General features: G+C 38.2%; 1 protein-coding gene across 2 annotated transcripts; it reads right to left on the bottom strand.

Annotated features, from left to right (window-relative positions):
* Nucleotides 1-1,830: 1,830 nt before the first annotated feature.
* LOC147004556 (melanoma antigen preferentially expressed in tumors-like) lies at nt 1,831-25,814 on the bottom strand. 2 transcript variants are annotated; one of them, XM_085837590.1, is made up of 8 exons: nt 25,732-25,814; nt 24,707-24,761; nt 24,207-24,296; nt 22,658-22,745; nt 17,445-17,544; nt 5,122-5,421; nt 4,095-4,676; nt 1,831-2,986 (listed from the first exon to the last, which is right to left on the bottom strand). In XM_085837590.1, exons 6-8 carry the CDS (start codon nt 5,409-5,411, stop codon nt 2,476-2,478), a joined length of 1,383 nt encoding a protein of 460 aa, XP_085693716.1. In that variant the 5' UTR covers nt 5,412-5,421; nt 17,445-17,544; nt 22,658-22,745; nt 24,207-24,296; nt 24,707-24,761; nt 25,732-25,814; the 3' UTR covers nt 1,831-2,475. The 2 variants fall into 2 exon arrangements, with proteins under 2 accessions (XP_085693716.1, XP_085693717.1); XM_085837591.1 differs by lacking the exon at nt 24,707-24,761.
* Nucleotides 25,815-26,299: the final 485 nt, after the last annotated feature.

A 26,299-nucleotide genomic window follows, 5' to 3' on the forward strand; every position in this document is an offset into this window, starting at 1 on the left:
AGGGCCCAGGCTACTATGAGCAACTGGGCCAAGTTGTATGAGACAAGGAGCTAAGCAAGCCACAAAAGCCCACTAAACAGTTTTCTTCCATCTTTTCCTGCCTCTGCTCCTGTTCAAGTTCCTGCCTTCCTCCAATGATGGGCTGAGACTGGGACTGTAAGCCAAACACACCTTTTCCTCCCTGGACCTGTTTTATAACAGTCACTAAGGTTAGATTTCAAATCTATTGAAAACAACATATCGAGAACATTGTCATATAATAGGAATTCCCTAGAATACCATACACATTGTCAGTACAACAATGAATACAAATTCTCTCTTCATTTTGGGGTGTGTTTTTCACATCAGGGTACAGTCCCTGACAAAATCATGGCACCAAGGATGGATGGAGGACAGGGCAAAACCGTGCCAATATGGACCGAGTTTCATCTTCCCCAGTGCTGTGATCGTGTTATCACACAAGTGAGGATTGCACTGCTGAGAGCATAAGAATCCCACTTATTCGAGAATATATAATAAGAGTCAGATGGGAAAAAGTAAAAACGAAAAACCAAAGTTCAAAGAAACAGATAAGGTTAATTTCAAATAACAACATTTTATTTAATACAAAGTTCTAAAACCATGCAATTTTAAAATTGGAAACAATGTAAGGGAAATTGGTCATTACAGTGGCATTTCATTGGATCTTTAAAGTTTTGTGCACTATCCCATGATGCAAGCATTACAAAAAACATGAACAAAATTAAATGTTGTATACAAGGGAAATATGACAAAATTTTATAGCATATTTTAATATGTTTTCCTTACTAATTTATAAATACAATCTCTTTCCACCAAAGAAAAATTAATAAAACATGTTAACTGCCTTGACAGTTTTCTTATTGTGTTAAGCATATAAATTATAGTTTGACTTATCTGTCAGTATTACTACTAAAAACAAAATTCTATTACTTTTTGTCTATGGTCAGACTGCAACTGAGTATGACTTCACTTTAATAGTAAAAAAAAAAAGATACAAGTGATTGCTTTTACTAAGTTATTTCAGCAGAAAAACATTATGTTTAAGTTGTTACTTCCGTTCTTTTTGTTACTCAGTACTTTAAATGTGGTCATTTTGGCATTTCAATATGTGAAAGGGACAAGTGCTATTTGCTATCTTTACCATGCCTTTGTAATGCAGTGTGTTGTCTCAAGAAACTAACAATACAAGTAAGATCTTTTTGTTTCCATGTTGGTGGGAGGGGGAAGATACATATGCTTCGGTATATGCATGTGGGAGCAGGGCATTGCTATCTGGTATTTTCTTAAACCACTCTTAAACATATTTTCTGAGGCAGGAGCTTTCATTGAACCCTGAATCCACTAATTTGTTAGACTGTCTGGTTGTGTAACTAAGGCTCTTCATTCCTCCACCCTTTAAGTACTGGAGTTACAAATGTAGACTTTGGTGCTCAACTTTTTACAAGTATGCTAGGCATCAGAGCACTGGTGTGCTTGTGTGGGAAGCAGCTGGATAAATGAGGCATTTCCTTAGCCCTGTGTAAATTGCTAATTACTGATGTGGCATACATCATTTCTAAGTAAGTCTAGGATATGCAAACTGAATTCTTAATTATGTCATATTTTAGAGAATGAAGTATGTTGGACTCAGTATCCACAGGTGGCTAGTATGTATTGTATCAAATGAGGGATATATATCTATCTATATATATATCTATATCTATACATATATATATATATATATCTCACACACACACACATATATATATATATATATATGTGCAATGATTTATATTGATAAATGTACAGTGTCAAGAGATCTAGAGGAAATAGGGGAAATATTGTGGCCAGGATCCTAAACACTACCACAAAATTTATGGGACAAAGGCTGGATATTCAGCTGAAGACTTCATGGTGAGTGTGGAAACTTTACAATGGGCTTACATCAAGGAAGTAGGTCATTGTATTTATGTTCTTGAGGGGGTTTATCTAAATCTCAGAACCTGTGCTATCTTCTTTCCTGGTCCACTGGTAAATCCTGATAGTTTTCCATAAGCAACCCCAAACAGCCTAAACTAACTTATGGGATGATAACAGTCTTCAAACGCCACTGCCATTTTCACAAACACAGACAGGAAAGGCTGTCATTGTCTTGATTTGTGTGATGTACCCACAAGCAAACCAAACAGGATGGCCAGGGATATAGCATTGCAGGACCTGATCGTCCTGAAAATATAAATGCCACTGGTGTCAGTAATCTGGCAATAGTGACAAGAAATACTCAGAAGAAACTCTTGAAGTCTCTCAGTTTTTGCTAAGTTATTCTCTATAGGATTCAGCTACAAACCTATCCTTCCTAAGTGCAATTCTGTACAATGTAAGAGCCTTATAGATTGAGTCTATGGGTCCAGGAAATAACATTTAGTACTTAAACGGTACATATCAGTTTAAAAATGCATTGGACTGTGACATTTACTAAGAGTAAGTAATCCACTTCATGTCCTCTCTCCGTGCAAGTTCTAGCATTGCTTTCACTTGTAGTTGTACAATGGCAAGTTTCTGTCTGTCTAAACTGCCCTGAAAATGCCATCTTTCAAAGCAATGTACAGGAACAGGATAAATCACATATTTTAGCTCCATCATGGGTGTTAAATGATGCATGATATTCACAAGCATAGGCATGGTGATGGGGTTAGAAGCAAATCCCAGCACACGGAGATGGGTGCATCTAATCAGGGCAGGGATAAGAGCAGAGATTGCAGAATCATTTATAAGGCAATGATTTATCTCCAGATGCTGAAGAGTACCAGAGAGATTTGACAGAACAGTGTGAAAGGGCCCAAAGTCATCCCAATGCATCAGGTTGTTACTAAGATTTAATAGTTTTAGGTGAGTGACATGAGGACTCTGGGACATAAATTTGATGTCTCTGTATGAAAGACCACAGAATGGCAGCCACAAGATATCCAAGCCAGGCGGTAAGACTCTGTAGGGAGAAACAAAAATACATCCTGGAGAATGATGATTGAATTAGGAAAACTATACTGTTATATCTAGAATAAAACTGTCAATGTGTCACCATGTTTAGTTCACTTAATAGTTTGGGGGACGCTGAGAAAGACAGTTTTCCTGTTTTTTCCTTTCTTCTTTCTTTTTTTTTTTTTTTTTGAGACAGGATATTATTATGTAGCTATAGCTATCCTTGATCTATATAGACCATGATAGCCTTGAACTCAGAATATGCCTGCCTTTGTCTCCCAAGTGCTTAGATTAAAAGCATGTGCCAGCAGGCCCAGTTGAAAGTTTAGTTTTCAGCACTGAAATTCAATTTCTTTTCAACTTAAAAACATGTACAATATATTATACCAGATGATTCTAAGAAATGTTAAAAAAATTAATCCACGGAGTATTTACAATAATATCCATTGTAGATTTTTTGTTCTCCTTTTTAGTGGGGAGGAATGAGAAAGAGCAGGCAACTGAAAATTCCCTTTGGGCCAGTACCTAACTAACAACTTCTACTTTCATTGTCTTTACCTTGGAGATTATAGATCAGCAAAGTAATCTGACGTTATGAACTATGGACATCTGTAGATTATGTACAACAGTGCAGTGGCAAAAAATGTCTTTCTACATCTGAATTCCTCTCCCTTCTCCTCTCCCTCCTGTCTAGAGGGCTAGTGATTTTTTTCACCTTTATAGTTCTGCACTTACAATAGTATCTGTACATTGCTGGTTGCTTAATTTTTGTAATCCTGTCTTTCTCCAGTTTCACATTCTCAGAAGTGATGGAGGTGGAAAGCATAAAAGGTTTTGAGTTGTTTAGGAATATCCAAGAATGCTTTCTATCCTGTCTCAATAGACTGTACAGGAAGCCCAGGGACCTACCCCAAACTCTTTTTTATGATTCATTTATTATTATATCTAGGTACACTGTAGCTGTCTTCAGATGCACCAGAAGAGAGAGTCAGATCTCTTTACAGATGGTTGTGAGGCACAATGTGCTTGCTGGGATTTGAACTCAGGACCTTAGGAAGAGCAGTCGGTGCTCTTAACCACTGATCCATCTCTCCAGCCCTACCCCAAACTCTTACCTGAGCACTCTGTTCAGATGATTTTTGAGGTGGAATGAAGAGAATCTGAGTTCCTTAAGGTGTTCCATACGCTGCAAGTGACTGAGAAAATTTTTAAAGACTTTCCCTCTCAGAGATCTAAAAGTCACATTAGATAGAGTCAGGCTTTCTAGGTGGCCCATCTGGCACAGGATGCTGGTGATATCACTCAGTGAGCCTCTATCAACTGACAACTGATCAACACATTGGAGATCAAGAAATTTCAGGGTGTATTTGCATTTACGCAGTTTTTCAATTTGCAAATCTCGACAGCACACGTGCAAAAACCCCAAACTCTCTTCAATTTTTCGCATAAGCAAAATCCAAAAATCCTTTTCAATTAAGGAGCTATCAAGGAAAAGATCCAATATTAGTTCTACAGGCCTGGGTAAGAGAGTCTTACACCCCGAATTTATGAAACAAAGCTGTCTTTCAATTTTTGTGATAGAGGAGTCAGAATAAGTACAAGAATGAAAACACGAAGGTGATTTGGTGCTGACTTGAGGGCACGTGATCCTACATTTTGTGTCTTGCCTTAAATCTAGGATCCTCAATTTAGGTCTCCTGTAAGGATAAGAGGAGATAGAATATATGAGAAATAGCAAATGATAATGAAACCTAGTAGCATCAATGATGGTATATAAAAATGACACAAGGATGACAAATCCTTGTATCCACAGCTGGTACTTCTTATACTAATTACAAACATTCCTTTCCCATGACAATCCAACCTCCTTTCTCCCATTATTTTATATACCTCAAACTGTCTCCAGTCTTAAATTTCCTGTCTTTCCTCTATGTAATAACACCTGTTACATAAACCCATCAAGAGTACCCTCAATAGAATAGATTATATAACAAACATTGTAGACACCAGTTTTCAACTTAAGTGTTGGGACAACAGACTCACACATAAATCTTCAACATGCACTAGAAACGACTTCTGGGAGGGTAGTAGGCTATGGTATATCCTCCTGTGTCTTATCATGTCTTTACTAAAAAGTCTTACCAAAAAGCAGAAGTCTGTGCAGGACATACTGGAAGATTCTCAATAATGGCTTTTAGGAGTGCATGTTGAGGCCCCCGTATTCTCAATGACCCAATATGGAGACAGTAAAAGGGCCAAACTTTCACCATAGCACTCAATGTATTCTTATGCCCACCCTTGAAGGCAGCAATGAACAATGGAACAAAAAGCTCTCTTGGAATGTCCTCCAGAGCTTGGATTACTGCAGACTCGTTGCTGAGCAGACTCTGTATAGCAAGATCCAACAGTCTGTTTGGGGTCTTTCTACCCATCTTTGTGAACCTGCACCAGGATGAGAGACAGTAGAAGTTCTGTGAAAATACAAACAGTGTTAGCAAAATAGAAAATATTTAAAGACTAAATGGTGAATCAGGTGGCCACTACTAGATAGTTCTACTGTAGACACAGACTAGAAATTGACTCATGAGTATAAAAGGTAATAGTAGCACAAAGTATGTGCTACTCTTTACCCCCTTGGAGAACATCTACTCCCTCACATGTGTATTGGACATGTGTATACGATAAAATAACATTAAAAGTGGGTCATAAATAAGCAGAAATCAGTTTTGGTCACTGAGTACAGAGCTCCCAGTATTCGTCTTCATAGAATACAGGCCATGATGAAATAAAAGATAAATCTGCACAAAAGTGGTACAATAGGAAATATTAAAACATCAAATTGTGCTTAAAGAGAAAAAAATGACACACTAGCCCATCTGTATCACTATATTTGTGGCAGATGAAGATACACCAAAAATGCACAAGATACACATGAAAGAAGATGGATAAAAACTTAAAGTTAAAAGAAAAAAAGAACTTAAAGTTTAACTTAAACATATTCAAAAAAACTACTCTAGTCAAAATTAAGCCTAAAGATGAAAAAAAATACAGAAAAATCAAAGAATGGGATATTGTTTAGGGCAAAGACTTAAAAGGAACTGTTCAATATTTTGTGCCATATGTTGAAAAGTAAGAAATAGTCAATCTGATAATACAATACTGACTTCTAGGGCTTGAGAATGGTGCCAGGGGTTAGGGTGGAAAAAGAGAGATATGATTCATGTAAGCTAGAGCTAATATGAACATATCACAACGAATCTTTTTAAGTTGTATTATGAATACTTATTACAAATAATAAATAACAAATTAATATCAAATACGTGATATAGATGGCTTAAAACTGCTATCTCTGAAACACACAGACTGAGGGGAAGAAAAAGTCAATGTGGATATGAAAAACATTCAAGTTTGTTAATGATGAGAAAAGACACCAAAGGAGGGATTTTATAACAGAAAAGAGTCCAAATGCTCCTGCCTTTTTCTTCTACTCCTGGAACAACAGCAACAACAACAACAACAACAACAACAACAGCAAGAACAAACCCTCTAAAAGGCCTAGATAACACTGAAGAACAGAAAATGTCGTGATTACATAAGATAGACTATAAAAATGTAGTATTACGTGAATAAGAAAATGAAGGAAAATTCCAGGCAGAAACATTAAACCACCAGAAAATAAGATTATTGTTACTTATCACCTACCTTGTATGGCACTTTGCCACAGTACATATTATGTCACTGTTCTTAGATAAAATAACTTGATGACTAAGATAAATTTATCATATTTAAGAACAAAAATGTTATATTTCTTGAGACTTCAGGGATTCCAATTTCAGGAAGAGAGCATTTAAATAGCTATCAAAATATGTTCCATGTCTTTAAAAAGATGGGCTTTTGTTAGCGCTCAATGTGCAAGAGAGTTTAATTACAACCTACTAGTCACAAACTTTCTTATGTGCGAAAAGAAAAGTCAAACAGCCTTGAAACAAAGGAACTGGGCAGTCTCAGGAAGCAAAGTGACTGATTTCACACATTATAAACATTAGTAAAACATATTCAAGAATTTTCTGTTGGTGCTATGTTACAAGGTCACTGCGTTCCCAGGATTATCTGAAAATATTCCAACATTTTGGTTTAAAATTTATTTGTGGATATGTCTGATATAATTTAATAAGGATTCTGGATTCCATTGTAAAGATTGTGGAGCAATGGTATTCAAATTTGACTTTTCCCTGAGAAACTCAACATTAAAAAACAAAACAAACAAACAAAAAACCAGTCTGCTCTGCATAAGTTGACATATAAATTTAATGCAATTTCAAAAATACCTACAAAATTTCATGGTGTTAGACAGCCTGATGGCAAAGTGCATAAGAATAGCTAAGAAGATGAGCCCTCTGGGCCACGCTAAGCCACCCTGAGCAACCTGCCAGTCTAGGGGGACCACCAATCTCCCTTCTCTCCCTGCCTTTCTTCCACCTCTACCAGACTCCTGAATCATACAGGTATGCTTCCCTTCCCCCACCCATCTTCCCTGCTGCCTGATCTCTCTAGGTAAAGCCAAACTGCCCTGAGCAGCCTGCCATCTTGGAGTGGGGGACCTCTATTCTCTAGCTGCCCTCCCCCTACCTCATCAGACTTAAGACTCCTAAACCATACAGTTTGGCTTCCCTTTCCCCACTCGTCTATCCTGCTCTGCCTGAGACCCATCATCCTTCCTGTCTGCATCTCCATCTTTCAGATGGAACCCCTGGCAGATCAATATGCTTGTTCATGGACACCAAAGTCAGCCCGTCTCACTGGAGGTCTGCCCTAGCCAGGGACACGGGATTGCAGGAGGATTGCTTGAACAAGGGACACAAGAGGTCTGCCCCAACAAGAGAAAGAATTTGACTAACACAGATACAGATACTTACAGCCAATCATGGACTGAGATTGAAAACTTAGGGAAGGAGTGAAGTGACAACCGCATAAGGAGATCAACAGAGTCAATTAACCTGGCCCCAGGGAGCTCCCAGAGACTAAGCCACCAACCAAAGAGCATACAAGGGCTGGTTGGTGGCCCCTGGCATGTATACAACAGAAGAGGAGCTTGTCTGGCCTCAGTGGAAGAGGATGTGCCTAACTCTGTAGATCCTTGATGTCCCAGGGAAGGGTGATGCAAAGGGTGGGGACATGTAAGGTGGTTGTGAGGTGGGTGGGTGGCATGGGTAGGGGAACTCCCTCTCCGAGGTAAAAGGTAGGGGAGATGGGGTAAAAAAAAAAACACTGGGGGGAGAGATGTGGAAGGTGGGCAACATTTGAGATGTAAATAAATAAAAACTTTTTTATATAAAAAAGAATAGCTAAGAAGAAAGAAGACACCAGAGTAGGGATTTCTGATACCATAATAAGAAAGCATAAACTCTGTGGACAACTGTAATTACAGCATCTTGTCACTGTTACAGGAATCGACAAATAGTTTAATAAAGTAGGATAGAATTCCTAGAAATAGAAGTCAACACACCAATGGACAGTGATGCTTAATAAAAGCAGTGGGCTGAAGAGATGGCTCAGCAGTAGTTAGTGTACTGGCTATCTATTCAAGGGCACAAATTCAATTCCTTGCAACCATCCATAACTCCAATTCCACGGGATCTGATGCCCTCTTTTGGCTACTGTGAGAATTTCACAAATGTGCTACACAGACATACAGGCAGGCAATACCCCATACACATAAAAAATAATATAAAGAAAGAAATAAAGGTGATATGGACAAACCACTAGAGGAAAGACAGACATGCAATGTGCAGAATGATACTTGTAAATCCAAGACACATGCCATGTGTAAAAGTAGATGAAAATTTAAAGACTTAACCAAAATGTTGAATTACACAGCTTCTTGAAGAAAACATGACAGGTATTCTTTAAGCTTACTATAGTGAAGTTTTTTGTTTGTTTGTTTGTTTTGTTTTTTTTGTTTTTGGTTTTTTTTGCAGTCTTCTTTATTATTAAATATTTTCTTTTTTTGAGAAAAAATTTTAAATTTTTTTATTACATATTTTCCTCAATTACATTTCCAATGCTATCCCAAAAGTCTCCCCATACCCTCCCCCCCACTTCCCTACCTACCCATTCCCATTTTTTGGCCCTGGCGTTCCCCTGTACTGGGGCATATAAAGTTTGCAAGTCCAATGGACCTCTCTTTCCAGTGATGGCCGACTAGGTCATCTTTTGATACATATGCAGCTAGAGTCAAGAGCTCTGGGATACTGGTTAGTTCATAATGTTGTACCTACAGGGTTGCACATCTCTTTAGCTCCTTGAATACTTTCTCTAGCTCCTCCATTGGGGGCCCTGTGATCCATCCAATAGCTGACTGTGAGCATCCACTTCTGTGTTTGCTAGGCCCCGGCCTAGTCTCACAAGAGACAGCTATATCCTGGTCCATTCAGCAAACGCTTGCTAGTGTATGCAAGGGTGTCATCGTTTGGAGGCTAATTGTGGGGTGGATCCCTGGATATGGCAGTCTCTAGATGGTCCATCAATTGAAGGGATTTTTAAATGGCACTCAAATTTCAGAGGTAATGAAAAGAAGCAATATGCAATCTGACCAAACAAAAAACAATGTATTAAAAAATATCAAATGCAAGAATTTCAAAAGGTAGTTTACAGATTAAAATGATGTCGTAGTGTAACATAACAGATCAGTGGAAATTATGTTTCTTATACAGAAAATTCAAAAACTAAGGAAACAAAGGACAAAAAGATATAGAAATGAAGAAAAGATACAGATTAACAGTTCAAACAAGGAGGAGAGAGGGAGCCTCCATGGGGGAAGATGGATGATGAACACATGGCCAGGAGAAAGAGTAAGTACCTGGGGTTCCACTGAGGAGGTAGCTATGCCAGCAATTAGAAGAATAGATTAGGAATTACAGCCCAGTAATTGTCAAATCCAAATTAAATAACATAGTCTGAGTCTCGGTTATTTATAAGCTATTAGGGAATAAGCTTAAATTCGTTGCTCTACATGTTTCAAGGCCAAGAAAGGAATGATTTGTGCTTTAAAAAGATAGTATTGGATCCTTCTGGTTTCTGTCTGTGATCCTGTGCCACAGCACTCCATACCCAATTGGATACCTCCTGGAGAGAGCTGTTATCTCCAGAGAGACAATACACCTGTGAGCACAGGTAAGGCCAACACTTCTGTTCAAATTCCTGGCCCAGGAGGGATCCACCCATAGCCATCAGAACACAGGAACCAAGTAACAGCAGGTTTTCTTTTGCACCCCGAAGCTGACCCTGTGCCACAGCTCTCCATACCCACATTCCTCCCAGAGAGAACTTGTCTCCCAGGAGTACTGACACACAGGGTTGCAAGAGGTATAAGCCACAGTCAGAGACAGCAAGACCAGGTAACACCAGAGATAAACAGATGGTGAGTGGCAAGGGCAAGAACATAAGCAACAGAAACCAAGGCTTCTTGGCATCATCAGAACCTAGGTCTCCCACCACAGTGAGCCCTGGATACCCCAACACACGAGAAAAGAATCTGATTCAAAATCTCATCTCATGATGATGATAGAGGACTGTTAGAAGGACATAAATAACTCCCTTAAAGAAATACAGGAGACACAGGTAAACAGCTAGTTTACATTAAACAGGAAACAAAAAAAAAATCCCTTAGTGTATTACAGGAAAACACAGCAAAGGGGTGAAGGAATTGAACAAAACCATCCAGGATCTAAAATTGGAAAAAGAAACAAAGGAAGACCACTCTGGAAATCGAAAACCTAGGAAGGAGATCAGGAGTTATAGATGCAAGCATAACCAACAGAATACAAATCTAGAAGAGAGAATCTCAGGTGCAGAAGATGCCATAGAAAACATTGACACAGCAGTTGAAGAAAATGCCAAATGCAAAAAGCTGCTAACTCAAAACATCCAGGAAATATGGGACACAATGAGAAGGCCAAACCTACGGATCACAAGTATAGAAGAGGAAGAAGATTCCCAACGTTAAGGGTCAGTAATATCTTCAACAAAATTACAGAATACTTTCCTAACATAAAGAAAGAGATGCCCATGAACATACAAGAGGCCTACAGAACTCCAAATAGTTTGGACCAGAAAAGAAATTCCTCCTGTCACCTAATAATCAAAACACCAAATGCATTAAACAAAGACAGAATATTAAAAGCAGTAAGGAATAGAAGGTCAACTAACATATAAAGGCAGACTTTTCAGAATTACACCAGACTTCTCACCAGAGACTATGAAAGCCAGAAGATCCTGGGCAGATGCCATACAGACCCCAAGAGAACAAAAATGCCAGCTCAGGCTACTCTACCCAGCAAAACTCTCAACTACCATAGACAGAGAAAACAAGATATTCCTTGACAAAACCAAATATACACAATATCTCTCTACAAATCCAGTCCTACAAAGGATAATAGGTGTAAAACACCAATACAAGGAAGGAAACTTCTCCCTAGAAAAAGCAAGAAGTTAATCTTCTTTCAACAAACCCAAAAGAAGATAGCCACACAAACATCAAAATAGCATCCAAAATAACAGCAAGCAACAATCACTATTCCTTAATGCCTCTTAGCATCAATGGACCCAATTTTCCAATAAAAAGACATAGAATAACAGACTGGATATGTAATCAGGACCCAGCATTATACTACATACAGGAAACGCACCTCAAAGTCAAAGAAGAACACTTCCTTAGAATAAAGGGCTGGAAAACAATTGTCCTAGCAAATGGTCCCAAGAAACAAGCTGGAGTAGCCATTTTAATAGCAAATAAAAGCAACTTTTAACCAAAAGTTATCAAAAAAGGATAAGGAAGGACACTTCATTCTTATGAAAGCACACATCTACTAAGAAAACTCTCAATTCTGAACATCTATGCTCCAAGTGAAGGGCACTCACATTCATAAAAGAGACTTTGCTAAAACTCAAAGCACACATTGCACCTCACACAATAATAATTGAAGACTTTGACACCCCACTCTCAGCAATGGACAGGTCATGGGAACACAAACTAAACAGAGACACACTGAAACTAACAGAAGTTACAAAACAAATGGATTTAACAGATATCTATAGAACATTTCATCCTAAAACAAACGGATATGCCTTCTTTTAAGCACCTCATGGTACCTTCTCTAAATTGACCATATACTCGGTCACAAAACAGGCCTCAACAGACACAAAAATATTGAAATAATCCCATGTACCCTATCAGATGAACACAGACTAAGGCTGGTCTTCAATAACAACATAAATAATAGAAAGCCTACATACCTGTGGAAACTGAACAACACTCTACTCAATGATAACTTGATCAAGGAAGAAATAATGAAAGAAATTAAAAACCTTTTAGAGTTTAATGATAATGAAGTCACAACATACCCAAACATATGGGACATAATATATGTATTCCTAAGAGGAAAACACATAGCTCTGAGTGCCTCCAAAAAGAAACTGGAGCAAGCATACACCAGCAGATTGACAGTACACCTAAAAGCTCTAGAAGAAAAGGAACCCAACTCAACCAAGAGGAGTAGAGGGCAGGAAATAATCAAACTCAGGGCTGAAATCAAACCAGTACAAACAAAAAGAACTATACAAAGAATCAACCAAACCAGGAGCTGGTTCTTTGAGAAAAGCAACAAGATAGATAAACCTTTAGCAAGTATAACTAGAGGGAACAGGGGCAGTATCCTAATTAACAAAATTAGAAATGAAAAGGGAGTTAGAACAACAGAATCTGAGGAAATTCAAAAAATCATCAAATCCTACTACAAAAGGCTATACTCAACAAAACTGGAAAACCTGGATGAAATGGACAAATTTCCAGACAGATACCAGGTACCAAAGTTAAATCAGGATCAGACTACCGATCTAAACAGCCCCACATCCCCTAAAGAAATATGAACAGTCAATAATAGACTCCCAATCAAAAAAAAAAAAAAAAAAAAAGGCCAGGACAATATGGGTTAAGTGCAGAGAGACCTTCAAAAAAGACCTAATTCAAATAACTCCTCCAAGTATTCCACCAAATAGAAACAGAAAGTACTCTACCCATTAAGTTCTATGAACCCACGATTACTCTAATACCTAAACCACACAAAGACCCAACAAAGAATGAGAACTTCAGACCAATTTTCCTTATGAATATCAATGCAAAAATACTCAATAAAATCCTCGCTAATCAAATCCAAGAACACATGAAAATGATCATCCATCATGATAAAGTAGGCTTCATCCCAGGGATGCATGGATGGTTTAATATATGGAAATTCATCAACGTATTCCACTATATAAACAAACTTAAAGACAAAAACCACAGGATCATCTCCTTAGCTGCTGAGAAAGCATTTGATAAAATCAAACACTCATTCATGATAAAAGTCTTGGAAAGACCAGGAATTTAAGGTCCATACCTAAACATAATAAAAGAAATATGCAGCAAACCCATAGCCAACATCAAACTAAATGGAGAGAAACTTGAAGCAATCCCACTAAAATCAGTGACTAGACAAGGCTTCCCACTCTCTCCCTACCTATTCAACATAGTACTTGAAATCCTAGCCAGAACAGTTAGAAAACAAAAGGAGATCAAAAGAATATAAACTGGAAAGGAAGAAGTTAAAATATCACTATTTGCAGATGATATGATAGTATATATATAAGTGACCCCAAAAATTCTATCAGAGAACCCTTAAACCTGATAAACAGCTTCAGTACAGTTGCTGGATATAAAATTAATTCAAACAAATCAGTGGTCTTTCTCTAAACAAAGGATAAAGAGGCTGAGAAAGAAATTAGGGAAACAACACTGTTCACACTAGTCACAAATAATATAATATATCTTGGTGTGACTCTAAGGAAGGGAAAGATCTGTATGATAAGAACTTCAGGTCTCCGAAGAAAGAAATCTAAGAAAATCTCAGAAGATGGAAAGATCTCCCATGATCATGGATTGGCAGGGTTAACATAGTTAAAATGGGTATCTTGCCAAAAGCAATCTACAGATTCAATGCAATCCCCATTAAAATTCCAACTCAATTCTTCACAGAGTTAGAAAGGGCAATTTGCAAATTCATCTGGAATAACAAAAATCCTAAGATAGCAAAAAACTATTCTCAACAAAAAAAGAACTTCTGGTGGAATCACTATGCCTTACATCAAGCTGTACTACAGAGCATTGTGATAAAAATTGCATGGTAGTGGTACAGCGACAGACAGGTAGACCAATGGAATAGAATTGAAGACACAGACATGAAACCCACACTCCTATGGTCACTTGCTCTAAGACAAGGGAACTAAAACCATCCAGTGGAAAAAATACAGCATTTTTAACAAATGGTACTGGCACAACTGGTGGTTATCATCTAGAAGAATGCGAACTGATCAATTCCTATCTCCTTGTACTAAGGTCAAATCTAAGTGGAGCAAGGAACTCCACATAAAACCAGAGACACTGAAACTTATAGAAGAGAAAGTCGGGAAAAGCATTGAAGATATGGGCACAGGGGAAAAATTGACAGTACACATACACACACACACACACACACACACACACACACACACACACACACACATATATATATATATATCATAGACCTCAGATATTGGGACAGAGAAATATGCCAGCAGATGAATGCTTATGCAGCCAAGAGTAAACAGGGCAAAAGACCTAAGGGACAACAGCCTAGAGTATATTGGCAGGACAATTTTACAGATTTTAAGCTAGGAAAATATGGTTACAAATACCTTCTAGTGTTTGTAGATACTTTCTCTGGATGGCTTCAGGCTTTCCCCATCAAGAGGGAAACAGCTACTATGGCAGCTAAGAAGATATTAGAGGAAATTTTCCAGAGGTTCAGAGTGCCCAAGGTAATTGAATAGGACAACAGTCCTGCTTTTGTTTCTAAGGTAAGACAGGGATTGACAGAGATATTGAGGACTATTTGGAAGCTCTGTTGTGCATAACATCCCCAGAACTCAAAGCAGGTAGAGAGAATAAATTGAACCTTAACAGAGACCTTGACTAATTTGACCTTAGAGACTGGCTCAGACTTGGTGGTACTTCCTTCCCTTGTCCCTGTTCCAAGCACTGAACACCCTCTTGCATTTTAATCTGACCCCTTTTGAGATCCTGTTTCATACCCCAGCTCCTTTGGTGTCCACTGGGCCCTCCCTGGAGGTATCCCAACTCACTGATAGGAACCTCTTCTTGAAGCTCCAATACAGCATGAGATTCGGCCCAAAATGACTGCCTTAAATCCTCCAGGGATGCCAGTCCCCTCACGATTGCCAGACTGGTGACTGGATTTATATAAGGAGGCATTGGGTACAGTCACTGGGACCCCAGTTGAAGGGACCCTTCCTGGCACTGCTAACCACTCCCACAGCCCTCAATGTGGACAGTATTTCTGCCTGGGTGAATGCTTCCTATGTGAAACCTGCAAACACCCTGCACCTTAGAGAGAGACCCCTGCTGGATGGTACAGAAGATGGACAATATGCTCAAGCTCAAGATAACTTGATCTTGATCACGACAGCCTTGTGGTTCCTGTGGATTCTGTTTGCTTACCCTATCCTATGTGACCTTCCGCCAAACCTGTTAGAGCACTCATTGTCTCCATTCTCTTGGGATTGAGGGCAGCCAGGGAAGCTACCAGGACCTCCACTTTGGTCTTACAGTCTGAGGGCAGCCATTGATTTAGATATAGAGAGAATAGAAACTTTCATCGGTCACATTAAAGAATCATTGTCTTCATTATCAGAAGTAGTACTACAGAATAGGAGGGGATTAGGCTCTACTTTTCCTCCAGCAAGGAGGGCTAGGTGCTTGCTGACTCAGCTGAGGAGTGTTGCTTTTATATAGACCATTCTGGGGTTGTTAAAGATTCTATGGCAAAGGACAAAGAGGGACTATTCAAGAGAATGAGAGAAAGGGAAGGAGCCCAAGGATGGTTTGAGTCTTGGTTTAACAGCTCCCCCTGGTTTATTACATGGATTTCTGCATTGTTAGGACCCCCTGATCATTTTGTTTCTGATTCTGACCTTTGCCCTTTACACTCTAAATCTCTTAGCTTCTTTCATTAAAGATCGTATAGGTAAGTACAGTTGATGGTCCTGAAACAAAAATATCAAGAGCAGTACAGAGGACAGGGATATGAGCTGCATGGCTATCCACAATAGCTTCAGGATTAAAGCAAGCACAAGAAAAAGTGGAAAATGAAGAGGTCAGCTCACAGCAGATGGAAAAATTTATCACACCCCTCCCCTCCTAGAAGAGACAGGACAGAGAGCACACAGATACCCCTTTCCTCCTGGAAGAGGCAGGTCAGAGAGCATGTAGGCAAGAATGAAGAGGTAATTAACCCCTACTATGTCATTCCCTAAAGACCAATCAGTTTAAAGGGTACACTGTTCCACCAATCGTACTGTGCCTAGTTGCTGATGCTCTATTTTGCCCTGGAAACGATATAAAAACTTGCCAAAAATGCTGCTTGGGGTCACCACCTGTCTTTCTCTGCAGGATGACGACCCCAGCATGCTGAAACAAAAAAAAAATTCCTCTTGCTTTTGTATCAATCCCTGGTTCCATGTTGTTCACTCTGGGCATCCCTGGTAAGCTAAGGCTTATCAGAGTCTTACAGAAGCAGATGGACTAAGAAGTTCAAGGTGTTCACAACCATACAGTGGGTTAAAAATTCACTTTGCTGCAGGCTATCATACCTTTAAAATTACAAATCTATATAAACAAATAAAAGAGAAGTCAGGGTAAGGAAAATTAGACTATTGAAATGGACAAGCATTAAAACACCAGGAAGGGGTAGGACAAGTAAAAGTCATTGAGACACAGAAAGGTGATTCATCCAAGAGTAGCAAGCTCTCAAAACTCCAAAACTAGTTCCATGGTGGGGGTAGTTGGTTTGAGGAAAATTCACTTCCAAATATAATGTGCTTCTGATAAAAACAAAACAGAACAAGATAGACACTCTGGCCCCAAAGTTAAGCCCATGATTCTCATAAGCATTAACTCAATCTCAGAAATGTAGGGACAGTGAAGCTGCAGTTGGCACTAGTCAAAATAAAGAAAAAAAAACTTATGTTTCCTGTTTTTAGTGTTTCAGAGGTGCAATCTTGAGAGAGGCTAATTGTTTGGGGCAAAACACTCTGGTAAATAAGAAACCAAGAACAATTGCAAAATGAGGACTCGAGAGAGGCTGCCAGACTGGCTTTGTGGGAGACACCTGTAGAAGGCAATGATGAGGTTTGGAGAATGACAGACAAGGACACGCTGAAAACATTGCCAGCAGCAGACCCTCATGAGCCACAGCTCAGATGCCATATCACCAGTGTGTCAATGAGTAAACCCCACCACCAGGTAACACCTTAGGACTCATATAATCCCATGCTTGAGACCACGCAGCAGCTCTACGTGTAGTGCCACTTACCTTCAGTAAGGGTCAAGATTGCAGAGACTTGAGATTCTCGAGTTCCCGACCCACGAAGGCCTTAGGCTGCAGCAGCCTCCTTCCTCTCACAGATGCTCTACTGTTGGGTGATATATGAGTTCAGTGAGACCCAAATTCCAACACGAATCTTGGTGATCTCTTTCCTTCCCCTAGTCTGTACTCTTTTATTTTATAGTTCATTATTACTTCTACTTTTAAAATAGAACACTTTTATTAATTACTTGAAAATTTCATACATGCATGCAATCTATTCTGTTCATATTTGACACCAGTCCTGCCCACAAATCCTAGATATACCCCACCTCTAAACTCCTCGCAACTCTATGTGCTCCTTTTCTTAGCCATTGGGTACAATTAAAACTTCTACTTTTAACCAAATTGAGTTTAAACTTCACAGTTTACTGTCCAATAATAATAATTTCTGTCAGTATCTGCTTCATATTTGTTGGGGCACATTCGCTGGCTTTAATTCTTTCTCTGTGTTTCTTTATATAGTTTAGTTAGCTACTACAGTGGCCTCTTTTCTTCTTTTTTGGATTTGAGAATGAGCCCTCCACTGTGAGAAAGGTAAACTTGAAGATATCACATCCAAAATAGTATAGAAGTCATAACACAAAAATATAACAATTATGGAAAACTGGGCAAATGAATACAAATACTCATACACCATTTAAAAAAATACTGAAGTGTTTAAAATGCTGAACAAATAGTTTGACGGAATACTTGAGGGGGCTAGAGGGATGGCTCAGCAGTTAAAATCACTGGCTGCTCCTCTAGAAGAAATTGGTTCAACTCCCAGCACCTATATAGCAGTACTGTAGAACTGTCTGAAACTCTACTCCCAGGGTATCTGACACCCCCATACAGGTGCACATGCACGCAAAACACCAAATGCACATAAATAAAATTACATCAATTATTAAAACAGGAAAGTATACTTGAAAAAAGTTCAGGAACGTTCACACATATGAACGAAATGAAGAAATCAACTCAGAACATGTGTGTATAGGGGAGAAACATAGATGAGAAAGTCATGATGGGTTTAAAAGAAAACAAGCAGAAATTCTGAAATTCCAATCGATAAAAACCACAGAGCCTGTCACTACTAAGTTAAGCTTTGAAGAAAAGTTGAAAGAAATTTCACAATTATAAATGAATAAAGAAAAAAACCTCTTTAGCACAAGGCTCTGGAATATGACCAGAAGACAAAATGTAACCTGAAGGTATAGAAAATATAGTCGCTTAAATTATACCAGAAAATTTCCTGATGCTACAGAAAGAAATGAACTTTAATCACAAGAGGCACTTAAACTCTAAAACAGGCATGACAAGAAAATAATTTTTGTACTATGTATTAGGAATAAAATGTAAGGCTATATAACCATGGATATTATACTAAGTTTAAAGAACAAAGACACAACATTAAAAGCTGAAAAAAAGCCATCTACTTCACTTAAAAATGAAGACCAAACCTAATAACAGCAGTCTTCTTGGCAGAAACGGAAAAGCCTTGAAAATAGCAAATGATGTAATTTAAGCATTAAAGTACATAAAAGTCAAGAGCCATTATAACTAGGAGTTATATCCTAAAACCAATGAACAAATAAAGATTTTCCTGATAGCATAACCTATATATGCTACTAAGCCAGCATATAAGAAATGCATTTAAAGAAATACATACAAGAGAGGAATAAATACAGTGTTAATTGTGAGGAAGCAAGAGACTCCTCAAATTTCATGATCATATAAGATAAAGACTGTAGAAAAAGCTCTACAATTCTGTAAACCATCATGTGTCCAGTACAATGGGGGTGGGGGGATAGCAAGGACAATTGAATAAACCATGAAATAAACAAAAGATTTCCCTGAATGAAAAAGGCTCTCAATAATAATCTTAAATACAACAGTTCTAAATAATGAATTTAAGATATAAACTCGCTGACTGCATTTCAGATATGCATAGATGGTTGCTGCCTGGAGGAAATCAACCTTTTTGGTCAAAAAAGTAAAAACTGAAAATGAAAGGGCTGAATTTAAAATACTAGGTTATTGGAAGCAGGAAACAACCAGGACTATGCTCCCATCTGATAAAGTAGATGTCAAGTCAAAACAAATTTTTCAGAAGACACAGACTGCCAATAAATATTAATAAAGAAAAGAACCCACCAATATGCTATTATCAATATAAATATGTAAGCACTGAATATTGATGTATATAATATAAAACAAACAATCCTGTAGCTACTCAGTGTGTGATGACAATATCCAAATCTTGTAAAATGATAAATAAGACAAACATAAATTTGACAGTATACTGTAGACACAATTCACTATTGATCAAATAGAGTTAGATATTATGCTGGTTTAGTTTTTGTCAAATTAACAAAAGCTAGGGTAATATGAGAAGAAGGAACTCAGGAGTTGCCTCCATCACACTGCCTATAGGCAAGGCTTTGGAACATGTTTTTGATGAGTGATTGATGTGTGAGGGCCTGCCCAGCTCTCTGATGGAGAAGCCACTCTTGGGCAGGTAGTCCTGGATTGTATAAAAAGGCATTTGAGTAAGCCAGGAGAAACAAGCCAGTAAGCATCCTTTCTTCATGGTCTTGCCTCCAGGTTCCCGCCTTGACTTCCCTGGATGATGGACTTAAAAGCTAGAAGGTGAAATAAACGCTTTCCTCCTCACATTCCTTTTGGTTGTGGTGTTCATCACAAGACAGCAAACCAGAAAAAAAATCTCTATAGAATACTCAATAGCTACATAATACACAGCTTCTCAACAGCTCATGGGATATTCCATGATATAGATGATAATTTAGGTCAATAAGCAGGTAAAATATATTTAAAATTAAAAAAATATATTTTTGATCTCGTTTGATCAGAAAGCAGTAAAACTATAAATCCCCATAAAGAAAAATTGCAGAAATGAAACAATTTAAATAAAATTAAACATTACACCCTAGAGATCAATAGCTCTGTGAAGAAATCAGGGAGGATTTTGAAAATTCCTGCTATCAGTTTAGGGGAGTATAAGGAATTCCACAAGCAATATATGCTATTGCCATTACCCACAGCTGACTACCGGGACTTAAAGTTATGACCCTATTTTGGTAGACACCACACATTTCAGGCACAGGAATTAGAGGAACTGAGCTTGAAACAGCCTTCAGCTCACTTCCCTAAGGATGAGTTCTCATTCAATGTTGTACACAATGTGAGGGAGAAAAGCAATCAATAGTCAGAATTAGCCTTAGGCTTATTGTGTTAGTTACACTTCTATTGCTGAGAAGAGGCACCATGGCCAAGGAAAAATATAAGACCATTTAATAAGGGGTTTGCTTAGAGTTCCGAGGTTTAGTCCATAACCATTAAGGGGAGGAGTATGGTGACAGGCAGGCAGGTATGGTTGTTGGAGGAGTAGCTGAAAGCTTACTTCCTGATCTGCAGGCAGGAGGAAGATAGTAAGTGAGAACATGACTGGCACTGGCTTTTGAAACCTCAAAACTCACTCCCCAGTGACACAAGTCTCCTTTAACAAGGCCGCACCTCCTAATCCTTCCTAAACACTCTACCAACAGGGAACCAAATACTCATATACTTGAGTCTATGGGGGCTATTCTCATTCTAACCCCTACATTCCATTCCCTGGCTCCCATAGGCCTGGAGCCATATCATAATGCAAAATACATTCAGTCAAACTTCAAAAGCCTCCACAATCTAAAGACAGCTTAAAGGTAGAGGAGAGGGCCTAAAGATTTTATTTTTCCTGAGACTCAATGTGATCTCTGAACAGTAACCATTGTAAATTCAAAACCCAAAACTCAAATCACATACTTCTAACATATAATGTCACAAAATATACATTACTATTCCAAAAGAGAGGAGGAATGGGACATGGTGAGGAAATACTGGCTCAAAGAAAGAATGAAACTTAGCAGTAAAAATTCGCTATCTCTGTGTCTGATGTTAAAGGGCTTATTAGATGGATGGATCTTTTATATCCCACAATTCCACATGTTGTTGACTACATCATCAGCTTTCCTTAAGGATGCAGCAAGCTTCCAAACCTTCTTTCTGCTCATATTTTCCTTCATAAAACCGCAGCCACATGGCTTAAGCTAACAACTACTGCTTGCTTGGGCTAAAATCTGCCCTCTCCATGACTTACATTTGCATAAGCTGTGACTTACTAACAGTTTCTGATAGTATGCCCTGGCTACAGAAGACAAAAAAAGCCCTGCTGACTTGTCTTGCTGCCATAGCTTAATTGTTATCTGTCAACCAAACTCATATCTCAAATGAAAAGGGTAAAAATTGTAGGAACCAATATTCATAAGTTGTAGACTAAAATAAAATGGTGTTTTTAATAAGAATGGCCTCCTATAGAATCATAAATTTTAATACTTGGTCTACAATTAGTAGAACTATTTGGGAAAGATTAAGAGGTTTGCCCTTCTTGGCGTGTCATTGGCTTTGAGGATTCAAAACCCCATGCCAGACCCAGTCTCAGTTTCTGTCTCTTCTTTCCCCCTCTCTCTGCCTGCAAATTTCAGATGTGAGCTATCAGATAATCCTCCAGCTCCATGCCTGTCTTTCTGCCTACTGCTGCCACACTCCTTACTATGATGATCATAAACTAACCCTTTGAAACTATAAGCAAGGCCCCAATTAAGTGATTTTCTTTTATACTGTCTTGATCATAGGGTCTCGTCATAACAATAGAAAAGAAACTAAGAAGTGGGTACCAGAGAATGCTATACTGCTGTGACTCGCCTGACCATGCTATTTATGGATAGAACTTGTACCTTGGTGTTTTCAATTAGGAAAGTGGTTAAACTCTTTATGTGAGGATCAATGGGAATCTTAGTAGAAACTTGAAAGAGAAAAATAGTCTCAGCTGGAGAGGTTTGAGAGGGTAACAATAGCAACAGGCCTAGAGACCACACTTAAGATGTTTTGGCAAAGAATGTGGCTGCTTTTTGCTCTTGTCCAAATAACCTGCCAGAGGCTAAATTGAGGAGTGTTAGACTAGTAGTGTTGACAGAGGAGATTTCAAGACAACCCAGTATTTTCTGTCATGTTATTAGTGATCTCTCTTATGCAGATGAACACAGCTCTTTTCATGGCGATAGCATGCTGTTTTGTTGCTATCGTTCTATGATATAATTTGAAAGCAGCTAATATTTACTCACTGGTTCTTGACTGTAGAAGGTCTGTCCCTCTTAATTGTCTTCTTCAATTTCTTCACTGGAATAAAAATTAGATTGTCCAAATTAGATCCTAGAACAATAGAAACAAAAATAGCATGTTAGTGCCAAAAAAGGAGATGTCCAAGTTGCTAGAAGAGAATAAATATCCCAGAAATAATACTATACATCCACAATCACCTGATTTGTGGGAAAAAGTGCCCAAATATACAATGACAGAATAGAAAACCTTTTTAAACAAAAAGAGCTAATGAAACTAGCTATGTAAATGTGGAGAGATAAACTCATATCCCTGTCTCTAATTACAAAAATCAATTTAGAATGAATGAAAGTCCTAATGTAAGTTGCAACATCTTGAAACTTTTTAAAGAATAAGTACAAGGCAAACAGTTTTAAGGCACAGGCATAGTAAAGCTTCCCTAAGATACATTCTGGAAACAGCTCAGGAAACAATAGCAGCTACTGACAAATTAAATTGGATGAAATGAAAAATATTTGCAGAGCAATAGAAACAACAATGTGACAAGAAACAGGACGGGAATATTATTTTCTAGCTATAAACATTTTATAGAGAATTCATATACACTTTAAAGAACCTAAAACATTCAGTATCAAATATAGAAGCTGCCACACTGGTAAATAACAAATTAACTAAACTTGGCTCGAGAGAAGAAATATAAATAGTTAATAAATGTACTCATAAATGCTTAACTTCCTTAGCCCTAATAAAACTGATAATCAAAAGTACATTTGTGATGCTAAATAACAAAAAATGCTAGTGATGATGTGGGAGAAAGGAACTCTTATATAATGCTGGTGAAAATATGGAAATCCTTATTGAGGCTCCTGTAGAAAAGGAAATCTAGAAGTATTTTACTCTCCAGGCATAGCATCCAAAGAAATCTAAAAGAACACACCATAGAAATACCTGCACATTCACTTTTCTGATGTTGCTTTTTACAATAATCCAGGAGTGAATTCATCCTAGAACTCTATCAACTGTGAACAGATTCTAGAAGTAAGGTGTATGCATGCACTGGAGTTAAGACCAAGTGGGAAAGAGAAACAAAATGGTGGCATTTGTAGGAAAATACATAGGAGTAAGAACCAGCCTGGTGTGGTGGCTCACGCCTTTAATCCCAGCACTCGGGAGGCAGAGGCAGGCAGATTTCTGAGTTTGAGGCCAGAGAAACCCTGTCTCAAAAAAAAAAAAAAAAAAAAAAAAAAAAAAAGAACAACAACAATGAGAAAGAATCATCAGGTTACTCAAAAATCCTCCAGATTTAGGAGATAAATATTACATACTTTCTCTAAGGAAAAACTTAGATTTAATATATATTCATAGTTGCACAAAAATATGCAATAAGAGCAACATAGAGTCTGTTTGAAGTAAGGAGAATAATGAAGGAGTGGGCACTGATAGAGAACAGGAGCAAAGGAGCAGAAAGTACATACTGGAAATGTAATACTATAACAACACAATGTATAATTTTTTAAAAGGATGAACCCACAGCAACTTGAAAAAAATTCTTACCAATCCTCTTCAAATGTTTCAGGCTTATATGGCAGAATGGGACTATGGAGAAATGACAACTAAATTCAGCCAAGTCTTGTGAATGGCGTTCTGAAATACAAAGGGAATCGATTAGAATAACATATATGCAGCACTAATTGGAGTCAGTGGAGTATCAAAAGAAAAAAAAAAGACATGCAGACAAAGTTTGGAAGAGGACATGCTAGAGAGGGAATGTGGGAAGAATTGGAGAGAAGAAATGTGGGGTGAATATGATCATATTTAATTGCATCCATATATAAAATTCTCCATAGGGAAAATTTATAATAAAATAAAAAACACTGAAAAATTAAAATGAAATCTATAATAAGTTGTACTTCAATGCTAATCTCCTAGATTTGGTATTTGTAAAATGTCCATAGTAGAGATATCTGAGAGAACATATTTTAGAACCCTAAAATTATTTTTTAAAGCTTTAAAGATAAAAGTCAGTCATGGAAGAAAATACCTGCAACACTTACTCTCAGAATGCAGAGATAAAAGATCACAAAGTTGATGACCAGTCACAGCAGGGCACTGAAAAAAATTCAAAATGCCTTGGAAATGAAATCACACTTATCTCCAACAGGTAAATGAACAGATATTTGTACTAGACACAAAAGTATTTTAAAATATAAATTAAATAAACTAAAAGGGAAATGAATAAATTATCTCCACTGGTCACTTTTCTACTATTTTAAAAAGCATGTCATATAAAACTAGTAAGACTAAGAGGCAAAGGAAGAAAAAAATTGTTTTTTGTTTTTGTTTCTTCCTTTGTCTTTGTGATAAGGCTTCACCATGTACCCATACTGACTCAATGGAAAAAAAAATAGTGGATTTGTGAGTTTTTAATTTGTTTCTTGGTTAGTTTTTCCTCTTGGAGGAAAGAGTTTATTTTAATTTACAAGTTAATCAGGGCAGGAACACAAGGTCTTACCATAAACCCAGGCTGATGCAAAGCATTAAAAAAATTAAAAAAAAAAAAAGGTGTTCTGTATTTAAAAAAAAAATTGGTGTTCTGTAGGTTTTGGTTTTATTTATTTATTTGGGTGCGGTTTTTCTTTTTCTCCCCCTCCACCACCACCAGGCCCCCTAAGGCTTCACTGTCGAAATAGACTCAAGTAAAAGATGAAAAAAATAGTTTTTTTGTTTTTTTTGTTTGTTTTTGAGACAAGTCCTAACTCTCTACCCAGGCTGTGACAAAACACGAAATCCACTTGCTTCAGCCACCAGTACACCATCACACCTGGACTAAAATAAATCTTTGAAGAAGAGGTGAAACGATGTGTGGAATATTTTAAATAGAGAATGTGAAGAGATTGGTCACAAAATGAAGTGACGCACACCTCAGGAACCAATACCTCTACACAGTAACACAAAATTGACCTTCGAGCATCCAAGGCGGAACCCGTAAAAACCCGTAAGATTGATAAGTCCCAAAACCCCGTGTCTATGTCCTTCATCCCAAATAAGTTCAATTTAAAAAGAAATGTCTGTCATTTACCTCAGTGAGAGGGTCGGGAGAATCTTCTGACTTTTCCGGCACCTTTGTCGCACGGCAGCAGCTTATTTCTAGTCAAGAGATCCTCAAAAGCGGAGAGTGAGAAAGCACGCGCAAGCGCAAGGGCGCGGGTCCTCAAAAGCCCCTCTGAGGACCCCAAGGGTTCCTTTTCAAACTTAGCGCTCTGACTGGGGGATTCCTATTGGCTTAGCTTGGGTCAGCTGACCTCTCTCCACCTCAGCTCCGTGCGGTTCTCCAGGCTACGAGGCCCTGTCCTGACTGGCAAATCACGTTTAGGTACCTACGCATCTGCCTACATCTTTTTTCAAGAAAAGTTACGTGGAATATATGAGTATGACTTAAGCACTGCCTGACTTTCTCCCAAGCGAGATTTCAAACTCTGAGAACTAAGGTCACATCTAGTGGACAAAAGAGCAGAAGTTTTTAGCTGGTGGTGGCTCACGCCATTAATCCCAGCACTGGGGAGGCAGAGGCAGGAGGATTTCTGAGATCGAGGCCAGCCTAGTCTACAGCGTGAGCTCCAGGACAGCCAGGGCTACACAGAGAAACC

The sequence above is a fragment of the Mus caroli genome, unplaced genomic scaffold (assembly GCF_978045245.1).
Source record: "Mus caroli unplaced genomic scaffold, Mus_caroli_1 scaffold_5, whole genome shotgun sequence".
NCBI lineage: Eukaryota > Metazoa > Chordata > Mammalia > Rodentia > Muridae > Mus > Mus caroli.

What these genes read in the sequence shown, in the direction of transcription:
- LOC147004556 (XM_085837591.1), bottom strand. Translation starts at nt 5,411, where the DNA reads ATGGGTAGAAAGACCCCAAACAGACTGTTGGATCTTGCTATACAGAGT. An exon ending in GCACAGACTTCTGCTTTTTG is followed by an intron (nt 4,677 to 5,121) that starts GTAAGACTTTTT and finishes TTATCCTTACAG; the next exon opens with GAGACCTAAATTGAGGATCC. An exon ending in CATCTGAACAGAGTGCTCAG is followed by an intron (nt 2,987 to 4,094) that starts GTAAGAGTTTGG and finishes TTCTCCCTACAG; the next exon opens with AGTCTTACCGCCTGGCTTGG.